Source organism: Gallinula chloropus, assembly GCF_964237585.1.
Source record: "Gallinula chloropus genome assembly, chromosome: 22".
NCBI classification, from domain to species: Eukaryota; Metazoa; Chordata; class Aves; order Gruiformes; family Rallidae; genus Gallinula; species Gallinula chloropus.
The window spans coordinates 8,221,870-8,238,201 of record NC_140107.1 but is presented as its reverse complement, the minus strand read 5'-3'; the positions used below and the strand labels follow the sequence as shown (position 1 = coordinate 8,238,201).

The window sequence follows — 16,332 nt, the reverse complement described above, 5'->3', positions numbered from 1 at the left end:
AGGGGCAGAACGAGCAGGACCAGCAGAGCAGGCGGCCAAGCGGGCAGTTAACTCACTTCTTCCCCCAGAGAGGGGCATAGGTATAGAAAAAAAGGTATAAAAATGTCATCTCTTCTCTTGCTGGAGATGTGGAATGCTGACACACCGACTGGAGCTGCAAGATCTCTGAAACCAGTCCCCACCACAGCAGGGCGATGGGCCTTTTGCACTCCCCAGCTCTGCACCTGCCGGGCTCTTGGGCTGATGCCCTAAAGCTCTTTTCAGATCACTTTCTTTTTAAGCTGCTTCATCTCTTTCTGCAAGTTTGCTGCAGGGAGGTAGCCAACTCTATTCAAGAACTGCACTATTTGACCCTGAGAAGCGGCACCAGCTTGCAGTTAACTTGCCAAGGTGGAATCAAACTGAAGACCAAAGGAATAGTCAGTCTCTCACAGGCTTCTTTTGGGAGCTCACATTCTCCCACACAAAAAAAATAAGAAAAAGAGGAAAAAAAAATTCATGGCCATCTTTCCACCTAACCTGAAATGCAAATCCTACTTCTACTTAAATTATTCTTTTCCAAGGGTGGTTACTTCAGAGGAGAGAGTAAAGAAAGGAAGTGATGCTCTGAAAGACACACTAAGGAAGCAGTGGAAGGCAAGAGTGAAACTTCCCAGTCACCAAATCTGGGCAGTGCAGGTCTGTCTACTCTGCAAAATCCTCCCTATCTGCTCCCAGAGGAGTGCAGCAAGGAATAATTTACAATTCTCAAGTCATTTATATATTTATATAGAAATATATACAGAAACATATATAAAATATAAATCCTGTGGAATGGGAGGCAACCAGAGAAGCTAACCTATGACAACTACGCACTGACACTGTCCAGCTGCAGCCATCTTAGGTGGATTTCGTCTCTTCCTTCACCCTGTGGAAGCAAGCAGTGAAGAAAGGTGGTTTAACCACACAGCTCAGGCTGTGCCCAAGCTCTAATAACAACCCAGAGCCACAGGCTTAAAAACCGCTGCTGATACAGCCGCCCACCTTCACCTGAAATACGTGTTATTGAGTGAGGGCCTCGTATTTTTACAGCCTGTTCACAGAGGCCTCTGTGCTCTCAGCGCTTTATCCAGTGTGCTGTGCTACACTCACAAGCTTCTTCCCATTATGAGCCCCCAGTAAAGCTTTCTGCATCACCACATCTCTCCTCCAACCCCTTAAGTTGTGCAGCATCCCACCCGGGCCACGGGCAGCTGCCCACAGACACAGGCACGGCCATTTCATCACTGAGGAGACAGGGCTCACCCTTTGGGCTCGGCTTTCTCCTCTTTTGCTTTTTCCTCTTCTTTCTCATCTAGGAAAAAGGGAAAACCAAAAAAAAAGACAGGTAGTAGAGCCACAGGGAGGTACAGGCCAGGAAGTTCTACAGGGCTTCTAGGCCTAGCTCGCGTGCTTACCCTTCTTCTCCTCTTCCTCCTTCTCCTCCTCTGTTTTCACTCGCTTGGCCTTCTTAAAGTTGGCGACGTTTTTGCGCCCTCCTTCCCCTTCGTCTTCAGAGTCAGAGAATTCCTCATCACAGGATATTCTCTTATCAGAATTACGGACTGTGTGGGAAGAGAAGCGGTTGTTTCAGAAGGCAGGAGACACCATGCACCAGCTTCTCCCAGTCCATGTGCCCACCAGAGTGAACTAACGAGCCTACATAAGCCTAAATCAGGCCATGATAACAACACTTTATCTTTCTACCTGATGTATCTTCACCCATAACTGCTCAGGGCTCAGATCCCACCTCATGTGTACGACTCGGGCTGGGTACAGCGCGGGTCAAGGCTTGACAGGGGAGCAGGTTAACCCACCTCACGCTGAGGAAACCTGCCTGGCAGAGCCCAAGGCCACCAGCCCATCTGGAGATAAACACCCGTTTTCGCTGTGCAAGACAACTTCTGGGCTCAAACCCAACTGCCTCACAGGAAGCATTCTGCCATCACACCTACACCACAGGAACCGTTTCAATCCTCACACTCAAGCCCAGGTTCTCCTGTTATGAAAATCATCTGCCAAAAGAGCCGTTTCTCCAAGGAAGAAGAAACCTCTATCAGCTCTGCAGCCCCGAGCATCATTGCTTTACCTCACAGAATCAGTTAGAAAGGTGGGGACAGATTGAAACCGAAGGACTCTGGAGTAGAGGCATGCCTAAATCATACACACTCCTCTCTTGACTGGGGTGACTCAGTTTAGGGCCTGCACGCCTGCCCAGCAAACTGATCCTGCTGGGTTCTGCACCCACTGGCTGGGCACAGCGTGAGCAACGCCAGAGACAAGCACGTACTTGAAATGCGTTTCTCAGGATCTTCTTCCTCTTCATCTCCACTGTCTTCCTGAACAGCATCCTCAGGAATCGGCTGCATCTGGACGCCCGGGGCATGTGGCAGCATGCGCAGATTCTCAAAGAGACGTTGCCTACAGCCAGCCAGGAAAGGAACAAGGAACACCTCTGTCAGCAAGATGCCACCCACGGCTGCGAAACCCCCAGCAGCAGGTGCCAGTCTTGGGAAGAAGAGCAAACACTTACTTGATCTTCTCCAGATACTCGTTGGTGTTCTGGTTAGTCATGTTCGAGGGACTGATGTGGAGCTTAAAGTCTGGCCCAAAGTACTCAAAATAGTCATTATATGGAAGTTCTGCAGGGAAATGGAAAGGGGTAAACACCAAATTACCACTGGAGTGATGATGGAATGCCACCAAAATGGCATTTAGCTAGGCATGGGAGCTGAAGCGCTCCTAGCCCCAATTCAGACCAAGGCAGACATCTCAGCACGCTGCAGCCAAAGCTCACTTGGCAGCTGAACACTCTCAGTGCACACAAATGTTTCAGTAGAAGGTCATCTCGTTTCAGTAAGGTGACAAGGCTGCTGGGTAGCTTTTGTTGGGGGGAGAGCCACAGGACTAAAACGTAGACAAGATCAGCTACTGCACACCAGGGCACCCACAAGCTCTTCCAGGGTAATCATTGAGAGCTACTGAAAGGTCTGAGGGTTGCTGCCTCTCCACAGCAACCCCACTTCCCTGAGTTCTATCACTAGAGTGGTGTTGTCCCTTAGGCTTGCTTCAAAGGCTCCAGGGGAGAATTACCATTGGGAATTTCAGTGTCCAGAGCCACAGCAGTCTCATAGGTCCAGCATCTGGCCACGTTGCGGATCGTATAGCCGCCTCCTCCCAGCATCAGCATAGGCAAATTAAAGCTTTTAACGAACTCCACACACTTGGCATGACCTGCAGCAACAGCAGTGAGGGGCAGGGGAAAGGTCATGGTGTGAGAAGAGGGAAGTTTCCAATGAAACCCAACGATATGAGCTCCGCTGGCTGGGCGCAGGCAGGGTACCGTCCTCTTACCTTTGATGGTCAGATTGAAGCAGCCCAGCCTGTCCCCTGACAGAGAATCTGACCCGCACTGCAAGACAACTGCGCTGGGCTGGAACGTCTCCATCACTTTAGATATCACCTAAACAAGGAAGCCCTTGTTACACACTCCCCACAGGACAGCGTCACAGCAACCTCCATGTCAGCAAGTGCCATGAAGACATCCCTAGTGTTCCCACAGCTGCTGGCTCCCCGGTATCGGTGACACTGGGGCTCTTACAAAGAGAAGCTTACTGACGACAGGCTGCAATTGTTAGGGAGGAATACAGCCCCTAAAGAACCCTATCACACAAGAGTGAATCAGTGTCCCTGAAGAACAGCTCCGTGAGCCACCCAAAGATACAGTACAGAGTCAAAACAATCACAGGGGTTGGAAGGGGCCTCCACAGCCCATGGGGTCCAACCCCCTGCCAAAGCAGGGTCCCTAGGACAGGGCACACAGGTCAGCATCCAGACGGGGCTGGAATCTCTCCAGAGAAGGAGACTCCAGACCCCCTGGGCAGCCTGTCCCAGGGCTCCCTCACCCTCACTGGGAAGAAGTTCTTCCCCAGATTGGTGTGGAACTCCCTGTGCTCCAACTTGAGCCCATTGCCCCTTGTCCTGTCCCCACAGACACTGAGAAGAGGCTGCCCATGTCCCCCTGTGTCCCACCCTTCAGATACTGATACCCATTGATCAGATCCCCTCTCAGGCTTCTTTTCTCCAGGCTGAACAGCCCCAGCTCCCTCAGCCTTTCCTCACAGGGGAGATGCTCCAGGCCCTTAATCCTCCTTGCACTACTCCGCTGGACTCTTCCCAGGAGATCCCTCTCTGTTTTGAACTGAGGAGCCCAGAACAATACCCCAGGTGGGGCCTGACCAGGGCAGAGCAGAGGAGGAGGATCCCCTCCTGTGACCTGCTGGCCACACTCCTTTTACTGCCCCCCAGGATGATCCACGCAAAGTAACTCAGCAGAGAGACCCTCACTTACCGGCTTGAATATCGCTTCATAGGACTCATCATCGATCCCATCCCGGAGCGGGTAGTTGACAGCGTAGTACTTGCCTTTGCCTGCACCAATATCCTGTCAAAGACAGGAGAGCCCACACGTCACCAGAGAGCCCCAGGCAGCAGGCAAACAGCGCTCTGAATTAGGAAGGGAAGCGTGGGGTTCCGTCGGTGCCACCCAAACACAAGCCCAGGCTCTCACAGAGAAAGAACTGTCAGCATCAGGAGTTTGTCTGGCACAAGTGGGTGCATTTGGCCCTCAGAGAACAAAAATCTACTACTGTCCCCACTTCCAGGCTGCTGGGAGCACACAGGCTCTCATTTCACTGGCTAAAGCTGCTCTCTTACACAGCCAAAACTTCTAGTTACAGACCTGGATGCTGCATGGCCCAAAATACCAGCTGGGGCTGACTCTGCGGGCTATTAAGTGGAGGAATTTTTTCTTTTACTTTAAAATAATATATGTATTTTTACACTTCCAGTATCTGTCTTGTACCTTATTTATAAAAAGGAATTATTTCATTTGCAGAAATTCAGCCACACTTAAGTTCAAATCACCAGTGCCAAACTCTGGGCAGGGCTGGAAAAAGCACAACTCACAAACAGAAGATAAGAGAATTTCGATCAGAAAAAGGTAATTCCACTGAAAAGGTAAAGGACCTTTCACCCCTGAGAACAGCATTCTGGCAGTGTCAGAAGTCACAAAGCCAACCACACCTGCAGCCTACCCGAAATGAGAGCCATGCCATGTTAACACACAGAACTGACTCACAGGAGGAAATGCCAGGAAGATAAACCAACACTCAGAGAAGTGCTGCCTCATAAACTTTCACCTGAAAGCTTGGGTGGCCGAGCTTTGTTTGCAAAGTAGCTACAGATGACCAACATGTCATCTTCAGGGTTGCTTCTCTGAGCATAATCCCACCAGAAGGCTGCTGAGAGACCCCCTATCAAAGCCTTGGTGCTGTTACTGCGCGGGCCACGATCACAGGAGCCAAGCACAGGAGCTGAGCCAGCTGCCTCACACCTCCACCCCCAGAAAAAAGGGTGTCACTTTGAGAGCAGGAAAGCCCAGGGGAGCAGTGACTTTCTGTTAAATTAGTACGTCAGCAAAGGGATGGCAAAGACCAGCTCTGAGGGTAGTTCTCTGCTCAGGTGCCGTTCTCACCCGCAGGTCCCCCGTTCCTGGGAAGTATTCTCCGTACTTGTGGAAGGACACGGTCATGACTCGGTCTGTGGTGTAGAAGGCTTCCTCCACGCCATCCCCGTGGTGGATATCGATGTCGATATACAGCACCCTCTGGTGATACCTGCCATCAGAAAGGGGCCAAGTGACTGGATGTCTCCAGAGCAGAAACTGCCTCCAGCAGCGGAGCCGCAGCGAGGGGCTGGGTGCTGATCCCCGGGCTGCACAGCTACCAGCCCGCTCTCTCTCTCCAGAGCCTACAAGCCAAAGGGCTGTGGGGAAGGGAGCTGTGCCTTGGTCAGGACCACAGAGGAAAATAAAGCAGCTTTTGCTGCTGCAACTGGTCTTTGAAGGCAGACTCGACTCAGTTTATTCAGACTCAGCCAACAGGCTGCATTTTTACATCCAAGCCTCCCGCTGAGGTTTGGCTTGAGCTGAAGGCTGTCACGTCGGACAGCTGTGCCCCCTTTTCCAGGGTGGGTGGAGGAGAGGAGGGTCTGAGAGCAACCACACGATGCTCCACGACTTCTGCCTCCTGCACAACGCTAGACGTGCCCCTTGGGGAGTGAGGGCACTGCATCCCAAAGGACAGCTGGGATTTGCCCAGCCCTTCTGGGAAAACGTGGCTGAAAAAAGCCTCGGAAAGAGCAAGCTGGGAATAAAACACTAAGGATTCAGAGGAAACACAGCAGAAGGGACAAGCAAAAGGGGTAAATAGTACTGCCCATACTTGAGGAGCTCCAGGATGGCCAGGACAATATCGTTGACGTAACAGAAGCCAGAAGCCTCTGACTTTTTAGCGTGGTGAAGGCCTCCTGCCCAGTTCACAGCAATGTCTGTCTGCTGCTTGTTCAGCTTCACAGCGCTGGCTGTGGGGAGGAGAGTTAGGAATCACAGAATGTCATAGAATCACAGGGGTTGAAAGGGACCTCGAGTGATCATCGGGTCCAACCCCCTGCCCAAGCAGGGTCCCTAGGACAGGTCACGCAGGGCGGTGTCCAGACGGGGCTGGAATCTCTCCAGAGAAGGAGACTCCACACCCCGTGGGCAGCCTGTCCCAGGGCTCCCTCACCCTCACTGTGTAAAAGTTCTTCCTATGCTCTACCTTGCAGCCATTGCCCCTTGTCCTGATCCCATTTCCCTGGCCATTTCCCCCTGCATCCCATACTTAAGATATTTATAAACATTAATAAGGTCCCCCCTTAGCCTTCTTTTCTCCAGGCTGAACAGTCCCAGCTCACTCAGCCTTTCCTCACAGGGGAGATGCTCCAGGCCCTTAATCACCTTTGTAGCCTCCTCTGGACTCTCTCCAGGAGATCCCTGTCTTTTTTATCCCAGGGAGCCCAGAACTGGACTGCTAGAAATGTTAGAGGGAGAGCAAAGGCCCCATGAGAAGAGACTGAGGGGCAAAGCGCTGGTCCCTTGCGATCCCATCACTGTCACACACAAAGCAAAGCCCAAGGGTTTAACACTGGGTATCTCAATGAACTACCAAGAGGCAAGGGAAGAGAAATGCTGCCTCTGTTGTGCCCACACACGCTTCTCACCCTTCCCACTTTTGCCTCAGAGCGTGAAATCTGCACAAACAAGTCCCCAGCTGGGGTCACAGCTAAGACAGCCCAGATTACTCAGTGCCCTGACCCAAAGGTTTTAGCACCAGGTTTAATCCAGCATCTAGATGTAGGTCATACACCGAATCTGCGTGGAGGCAAAGGGATTGCTCTTCCCCCAACCCCTTCCTAAACTCTCTGTACATTCTGCAAGCCCCCCCCAGGATCAAAACAAATCATTTATTCCATGGAATCTACAGCTGTGGGGCCAGAGAGGTTCAAAGCCGCCTCAGCCAGTACTTGTACGTGCTGCTGAAGGGCGCTACAGGAAATAACGACTTGTAGATGTCACTGTGGGAGCAGCAGCCACAAAGCCTGTGCACACCGACACAGTTCCACACCACCTCTCTCTCTGCAACACAACATTTAAAAGCAGTGAAAGCCTGTTAAGTGTTCCAGCTTTCCAGCAGCTCAGCGAAACCTTTCAGGTTCTGTTTTGCCTGGTGTCCAGAGACAGTGGCTTTTTGTTTGAAAACAATGGGTAAAACAACCCTTTTCTCTCCTTCCCTTCCCAGGTTATGCCTGCCCAGAGCAAGGTTTCTGCAAGTTTTTATCTGTAAAGCTCATGTTGACTTACTTTTTGATTATTAAAGCCCTGTTGCTGCTGTGGTTTGGTTTTAACACTTAACGCTGGTGATGTTCTTTCACCACTTTACAGAGTCCTTCCTGCGCTCAGGGGGGTCACCCAGACTAGTGAAGACACACTGGACAAATGCAGAGGGATCTGGCAATGGGTGAAAGGCCTGACCTCTCTTGCATGGGATGAAAACTGGATTTAATTATTAAGCAAATCAGAATTGAATTGAGAGGGCTTCCCCACCACCACCTACAAGGGTTTATTTCCTAGTCAGGTCTACATTTCTCTTAAGCAGATGTATGTAAAGGAAAAGAAGGTATATACAACTTGTGAGCTTACCAACTGAGCCTCCAGCAGAGAGCTGACAAAATTCAAACAACCCATCAAACACAGGGCAGTCTTCCCCAACGTTAACTTGAAAAGAAGACAAGAGTTAAGACAAAACCACAAAGAAATGGCAAAGCTTATACCACCGCTCTGATTTTAACAGCCAAACACCACACACAAGTTACAAAACATTCACTTAATCAACCTGAGGGCTGCCTGATGAGGCAAAAGGGTTGTTGCTGTAGGGAGGATGCTCCTGACTTGTAAAGGAAATGGGCAAGCAGGTCCCAGGAGCGCTGGGGAGAGCAGCACGTCATCGACTGGGGTGCTGGGAGGGATCCCAGAACCAGACAATCACGCTGGAAAACGAGTGGGTGGAGAGGAGATGCTATCAGCCAGAGCCCTGTGATACTGATACCCATCCTCAGCACGCAGTGCTTGTGGAGACAGCACATCTGCAGGGCTCTGCTCTGCTCCAGCAGCACGTGCTGGCTGCCAAGGGCACAGGCAGGCTGTGCCAAAGGGGGGCCAGCACCCCCTGCTACCCCACAGGGGCCACACTGCAGCCCTGCTGCTGGGCTCTGTGCTTTCTGGAGAGGGGGGAAACAGTGCCATTGCTGACTAGGGAGCCAACACCAAGCTCCACCACACAACCCCACAGCAAGTGGAAAGGCTTCTGGCTCCTGTTTCCTGCTGTACTGCTGACATGGAGCTAGGAAAGCACACAGTGCTGCAGGTGAAAGTGAGGAGGTGAGAGATCCTGGTGTGTGAGGGACAGGAGTTTGCATCCACATCCATCCTGTGACACTTTGTACATCCCTGTCCACTCCCATGCCAGTCTTTACATCCTCAGCAGCACCATAGATTTGGCCTGGACACGTTTCTACAGTAAACAGTTTCACAGTTAAGGATAAAGCCAGTAACAACAGGCTTGTATTGAACCTGGATTTTGCAAGATTTGCTTTTACAAATGAAAAAGATTGTGTTTTTGTAACAACTTCTGTAGCACATTCACTTCTGTGCTTCATGGGAAAGGCACAACCACCATGGTTAGAAACTCAGTGCACAGTCTGCACAAAACCTGTGTGATAAAGGAGTCTGGATGGCCCCAGTCTGGGAGAGGGATCCCTGAAAAGGATGATACTCATCAGGAAGGGAAGGACGATACTGAGAAGGAAGCAATTGTTCCTGCTTTCCAGTTGTTTCAGCAGGGCACAGCAACTGCCAGAGTTTGAGCAGTTAATTCAAAGAGGTGGCTGGAAGCTTTCCCTGGTGAGTGAGGAGAGTTTAAGTCCTCTGAGTGCTTCCCAATATAACAGATTAAACTTCTCACCCTTTGGGTTACAGAGGAGTCTTCCCAAGTCCTCAGACAGCTACAGGGCATGAGCAGATTGTTCCCTACCTTTACTGCCCCTCAGAACTTTACCAGAGGGCTTCCCTCTGCTACTCCTGGCAAAGGCAGGAGCTGCTGTGCTAACAAAAGCCAACTGGGCTTTTTCTGCCCAGGAGATTGAAAGCAGCCAGGACTACCAAAGAGGGAGATTAACAACAGGGTCAATCACCTGACTATAGGCATAAAGCTCCAGTGGAAGATGAGAGGCACAGATGCTCCTTCTTCCCTGCAACGGGTGGGTGAGGAGCTTCCTATTTCAGAAAGCACAACCAGGGAGAGCTCAGCATTGAAGGCAGAGCCATCCTCATGGAAGCCATAGCAGCTACCCTTCCCTCACAAGCAGAGCTGCAGCACCACGCAGGCTTCAGAGACCTGCCACTGTGTGTGGGAGTGGTGCCCGTGTCTCCTTCATCCCCAGTCTCCATCCTGAGCTCCCTCTGCTAGTTCTCCAGCCACACACAGGCTCCTGTTTGGGCAGGTCTTGGGGCACAGCTCTGTCCTACACGTGTTTAAGATGAATTTTCATATTCTTGCCTCCTTCAGGTAAAAATAGTTCTGTGGAAGCCCGGTACAGAAAACGTTGGCTACCAGAGAGAGCAGAGTGGGTGTTCATGAGCCGTATCTGCTCCAGGGGTAAACAGTTCAGTTTGTGTAAATATGTACTTTGGTATATGTCATTTGGTATATTAAGGCACATCATCTACTGTAGGAAGCTGTTCAGGGTAAATTACTCATGAGCCACGTTACCCGTTCCTCTTACAAGCTTCTGCCCCAATATCTGTCCCCTTCAGCTCATACCAGATCTCCATGTCCCCTCTGCTTCAGACTCAAGACCCATATTTCTTCTAAACTGGAGGGAACACATAAATAAACCCCATGGGCTAACCACTCTTGCATGCTCTCCAGGATTGCAGTGTGCAAGACCAAAATACTGCTTAAATGAACCTTGGACCTTCCCTGCTATTTGTCTGTACTTGCTAGAACCCTGCCAAGGAACATCATCTCAGAGATGCAGAGACAAAGGAGGAAAGGTTTCTGTAACACTGAAGCTGCCATTAAAGAGCTTCCATGGACTGGAGAGGTTAGAACAAGAGATTGGCTCACAAAGTAAGCCATTTGGGTATAAAATGGACAGGTATCACTGTGATCTCAACCCTTCCCCACCTGAAACTGCCATTGCCCCAGAAATCCTTCAGGGTCACTGCAGGATTTGGACAGTTGATGAGATGGGGCTCTGTTTGCCTGTTTTAAATATCAACAGCCCTGGTTAGAGATAAGTGATTACACAGAATACACAGCTCAGTAATGGAGCAGTTCAGTCATCACACAGCCAGGAAGGCAACTTAAAAGAGTTTCCATCAAAACACAAGACCAAAAAAAAAGCCAGCCAGCTCAAAGGGGTTTCCTCAGCTCGCTTGGCTTGAGAAAGGGACCCATTTTTAACCAGAAGAATAAACATCAAAGTCAGGAGAGAGACAGTTTCCCATGGTCATAGAATCCTAGAATCCCAGACTGGTCTGGGTTGGAAGGGACCCCAAGGGTCCCAGAGCTCCAACCCCCTGCCACAGGCAGGGACACCAACCTCCAGGCCTGGAGCTACACAAGGTTGCCCAGGGCCCCATCCAACCTGGCCTGGAACACCCCCAGGGATGGGGCACCCACCCCCTCTCTGGTCCTTCCCACCCTTGTTATCCCAGACCCCTAAAGCTCAAGGCTGGGAGGGAGGACAGCCCTCCACGTGGCACTTACATCGCTGCATCTGCTTGCTGTACTCAGACATGTTATCCGGGCGAATAGACCGCAGGAACTTGATGTAGTCATCACTGTGGTACTTGGTCATTTCTTCTGCATTTGCCTTGTGAGGGCGCTGCAAGGACAGAGAAAGAACAGGGGGTGTTCTTCAAACACATCCCTCTCCCTCTAATTCCCATTCCCAGTCTCTGATTTACTCCCAGGAACAGCAAAACCCTCAAACCAGCAGCGTTAAACATTGTCAAAGATAAGAGGAATGCCATCACCAGAGACTGCAATGTATTACATGGCTGGACAGAGAAAATATTTAGGGAGAAAAGCCATTTTCCAGCCTCCCAAACTTACTTGAAGCAAAGAACATCTCACTACAAACAATCAGAAGAAAGCAGAACTACATCAGCACGATTGTTGATTGGGGTTTCCCCCCCCCTCCTCCTTTGGCTCATCAACAGCAAACTTCTGAGTCTGGAGCATCACAATTAAAACCTGGCACATGAGCCAAGATCTTTCTTATGTATTTCCCTTCGTGGCCAGCCACACACTCACATAAATCTCCATCTTCCTGTAGAGGCCATAGTTCAGCAGTAGGTTGTGGGTCATCCGGATCCTGTGGGGTTTCATTGGATGTCCCTGGCCATAATAGTAGTTTCCAACGTCACCTGGGAGGAGAAATGACTCTGTTACAGGAGGGAAAACTATGAATTCCTCCCAAGAGAATCACAGCCACAAGAGCCATCGGGTCATCTGTCATTCTATCTGGCCTTCAGCAGTGTGACTGCACACAAGTCTCCCATCCTGTCTGTACAGTATCCCTATGGATTCAGAAAGCAAAAACAAGACAAGTCTTTGGGAATTAGGGTACGGCCAGGCATGGAATTTTTTCATGCCTTTGCTGAGGAAGGCAATCCAGGCAGAGTCTGAGCAACTAACAAGCTAAGAGGAGGGAGCTCCAGCTGTCTGGGGCAGGAGGAGCTTTGGGCACCACATTTTCCTGTCTGTGATGGCTCTCCAACGTCCTCTCCAGGCAGTTCAGGTCCACTAGGAGAGCTCACAGTGACAGAACTCACAGTGACAGAGCTCACAGGCTGACAGCTCACAGTGACAGAGCTCACAGGTTGAAAGCTCACAGGCTGAAAGCTCACAGTGACAGAGCTCACAGTGACAGAGCTCACAGGTTGAAAGCTCACACTGACAGAGCTCACAGGCTGACAGCTCACACTGACAGAGCTCACAGGTCTCCTGGAGAAAGGAGCAGCAACCCGCACGCCAGAGGCACGCAAGTTTAATCCCAGCTCAGACAATGACTCATCAGACAGAGCAGGTCGGCTCTTTGCCTCAGTTTCTTACTATTTACCTAACAGAAACAAGACACAAAGCTGCTCATTCTGTCAATAAACAGGCAGCAGCTGCAGCTTTACAGCTTCACAATCGTATTCCCCCTGTATTACTGCCTGAAATCGCTCAGCAGCATCCCAGTCTCTCCCAGCCACGCTCCCACAGATGCTCCCACCGAGCTCTCTGAGGGGCACCACTGGAAAGGAAGCTTCCTGCAAGGATATCCATCCCCTGGGTCATCCCTCCATGGGGATCATTCCCTGCCTAGCAAAAGCCAAGCTGATGCTGCCCTCTCCCACAGCAGGCACCGCTAACTGGGGTTTCCCTCCTCCCCCTGTTCTCCCAGGATACTCATTTTCATGAAAACCTTTCTTAAAAGAGAAAATTTGACTTTCAAATTTCTGCCTCCTGCCTGATTTGGCTGTGAGAGGCACGGGCTTGAGAGCAGGAAACGTGCAGCCAGCCCCACGCAGCAGCAGCAGCACCACAACATGCCTGGTTTTCTCAGGAAACCTGACTGAAGTTGTCCGTGTAGTTGTACAACTGATCAGTGCAGGAGACCCAATCCGGTCTGGCTGGTGACTCAGTGGGGTTTATTAACATTTCATCACCACTCTTCCTCACAGCTGCAGGTTTTTCTCTCTTCCCCTGGACTCGGCCCTGATTTCAAAGCAGATGCAAAGGCTGCAAATCCCACCCCCAGAGGTTCTGCTGCTGGGGTTTACCTGCTTGTGGCACTGTGGTGACACAGGGTGTCCCTTGCACGAGGGGTTTTTTTCTAGTGCAACTACCCCTACGGTAACACCAGGTTAAACTGAGCTTTGTGGAACTCTAATCAGAGATATCCTGTCTAGAAAACACAAGCACAGAACTACAGGAAGCTTTGAAAAGTCATCACTGTCCTCCCTGCAGACTGTCAGTGGAACACCCTGGGCAAACCCAGACACCCAGGGGCCGCTCACTCTGCTGAAGACATCCCACCACGGGTCCTGTGGAGCAGCAGCCCAGCTCCTGGCTGTCAGTGCAGGTTAACAGCCTGGGAATTTAACACTCTTCCTGTCTGCGAGGCTGAAGCAAGTCCCTGCATGGAGAACTAACAAAGGAGAAGTTACTGCTCCAGCTCAAACCCTCACACAGCCCCTCAGGATTTCCAGGAAGGACCCTTATAATATCCCATTACCTTTTCCTCATCCTCTCCATCCTACCTGGACCTTTCCCTGCATCCCAAGTTCCTTCTCCAGCACCAGGCATCCTCCTGCCACCTGGAATTTGTAGAGACCCCCACACCATCCAAAACAGCACTCAGAGCCCCCCTGGGGAGGGGGGGGGGGGGTGTGTGTGGAATTACCACACTAGCTTGTGCTGCTCTAACCTCCCTGAGTGGAAAATAAAGAGACCCTAACAAACCAGCCTCCCACAGCTGCCAATTAAGCCTTCCCCAGCAATAAAAGCACACTTTCACCCTAGGACACAGCGTGGATGTTTGCCAGCTGCTCGTAAAAAGAGTGGGGGAAACAAGGCAGGAACCTCACCCCAGAGTAAATTAGGGAGGGCAGCTAGAGGCAGGAGTGTGTAACACTAACTCCCTGTAGTTCCTGTGCAGTAAGGGCGCCAGGGAGAGCATCTCTGCATGGCACTTGCCAGCCAAGGAGCTGGGTAGTTCATACGTAAGGCGTCGCCATGTGCCCAGAGAGATTAGAGCTGGGGTGAGAAGGGACAAGCTGCTTTGTGAACACGTATGGCAAGGACAGGGCTAAGTCTGACAGAGCCCCTTTCTTCCCAAGGTCCAGCTCATGGGCACGTTTATGGCATCCCAGCACTTCCTGCAAGTCCTCCCAAGTTTAAATGAGGCGTTTTAGGGCCCAGGGCTGCTGTATTTTATGCTTTGAGACGATGGGTGTTGCAGAGAGATGGGCTGTGTGGTGAAATCCAGCTCAGTTTCGCTGCACCCAGAAGCTCTAATCCAGACTCCTCCTCGCCCTGCCCTCCCAGAGGCACCGGCTGAGTCACAGACCCCGCAGGACCGTCGCTACAGGTGGCAAACCCACCCTCCAGATGCACTTCTCTAGGGAAACAGCAGCTCTCACTACGTGCCTGACCCCACACAGCAGCTCAGGAGAGCCGGCTTCACCCCCTGGCCACCCAGCACATCCCCTTAGCGGGGAAAAAAAAAAAAGTAGCGAGAAAAAAAAGAAGTTTTTATTTGATTTTACAAACCGAAAACCAGGAGGAAAGAGAAGATTGCACAACACCTCCCACAGAGAGCGGCCACACGCTGCACTGACCGCCAGCTCGCCCCTCGCCCGGGCACCCCCTCCAAAGGGGAGGGGGCTGTGAGCCTGCAGAAGCCACACAGCTTGGGATTTCTCCCACAGACGGCGGGGTCCAAGTGAGGAAGGCACACACACACACAGCCAGTTCTAACACCCCGTTACTCCTCCCCTGCTCCCCTGGGGTGATTGGGAGCCCTGAAGCTGTGCTTCCCCACCTCGTAAATCGGGGGGGGGGGGCAGGAGGGGGGGACAAGGAGCCAGTCTGCATCCAGCCAAGTTTGGAGCCAGAACTAACCAAAGCTCCTAGACACAGGAACTCCCTGCAAGCAGCCACACACAGTCGGTCTGGCTCCCAGCATCTTCGGGTGTGTTTGACAGCCACGGCAGTTGCAGGAGTGCCTCTTCCTCTTACCGCGGCTCAAGGAGGTGTCTTGTCCCCACCACCCCCTCCTGCCCCACCAGCACGTCCCTCAGCGCTCCCCATCCTCCCAGAAACCTTTCAGCATCCCAGTGCAGCTCACTCTCAGGGCTCTCTCCACCCGGGGGGCCCTTCACAGCCTTTCCCCACCTCCACAGCCCCTTGATCTCCGGACCTCCCACCCTACCCTACCCCCAACGCTGCTCCCCTCCCCCCCCACCTCTTCCTTTTCTCCCCTCCAATGCTCCCCACATCCCCTCCAGTGCTCCCCCAGATCCTTCCCCTCCCTCCCACTGCCCCCCACTCCCACTGCGGTCCCCTCACCCCCCCCCCCATGCCCCATCGCCCCCCGCCCGCCCTGCAGCCCCCAGACCTCCCGCAGCCCCCAGCGCGGCCCCCATCACCCCTCACAACGCCCCGAGGGCAGCCCCGGCCCCACCGCATCTCCCCGTGGCCCCTTCCCCACTACCCAGAGCCCCCCACCAAGCCCTCCCCCCCATCCCCAGCGACCCCCATTATCCCCCCAGCGCCTCCTACCGCCCCCCTCAACCCCCGCCCCCATCCCCGCCCCCCCTGCCCCGGCTCTCCCTCAGCCCCCCCCCCCTCCCCGCCCCCCCCCTTCCCCCGGCCCGGGACCACCCCCCACTCCCTCCCAGACGGGCGAGCCCCCCTCCGTCCGCCCCCCGCGGCTCCTCACCGTCGTAGTAGTAGCAGACTTTCCGCTTGGTCCCCTGCGTCAGCGCCATTTTCCTGCCTCCCCACAGCGCCAGACCCCGCAGCCGCACCGCACCGCACCGCCCAGCCCAGCCCAGCCCCGGCCGTCCCGCCCCGGGGCCCAGACCCCGCCGCCCCGCTCGCCCCGCCCTCCTGCTGGCTCCCGACCAATCGGAGAAGGTGACCCCGCCCACTCCCGTCCGCCGGCCAATAGAGATGCGCGGCGGCGGGAAAGAGCGGGCGCGCAGCGGAGGGGGGGGGGGGGGTGGTGCTATCAGGCAGAGTGCGTGGGCTGTGTCACCACCGCCGCGGGGGCGGGGCTGGTTCCGCGCGGGCTGTACCATTGCTGGGGCGCGGGGGG

The 16,332-nt window shown here is 52.9% G+C and overlaps 1 protein-coding gene across 1 annotated transcript; it reads right to left on the bottom strand.

Moving 5' to 3' along the window:
* Positions 1-751: 751 nt before the first annotated feature.
* On the bottom strand, positions 752-16,315 carry HDAC1 (histone deacetylase 1; the record flags this gene model as incomplete). Its single annotated transcript, XM_084274152.1, has 14 exons — positions 752-907; positions 1,285-1,333; positions 1,437-1,583; positions 2,309-2,439; positions 2,552-2,660; positions 3,112-3,252; positions 3,373-3,481; positions 4,370-4,462; positions 5,555-5,696; positions 6,303-6,441; positions 8,099-8,173; positions 11,229-11,346; positions 11,778-11,890; positions 15,955-16,315. 14 exons carry the CDS (start codon positions 16,313-16,315, stop codon positions 880-882), a joined length of 1,755 nt encoding a protein of 584 aa, XP_084130278.1. The 3' UTR covers positions 752-879.
* Positions 16,316-16,332: the final 17 nt, after the last annotated feature.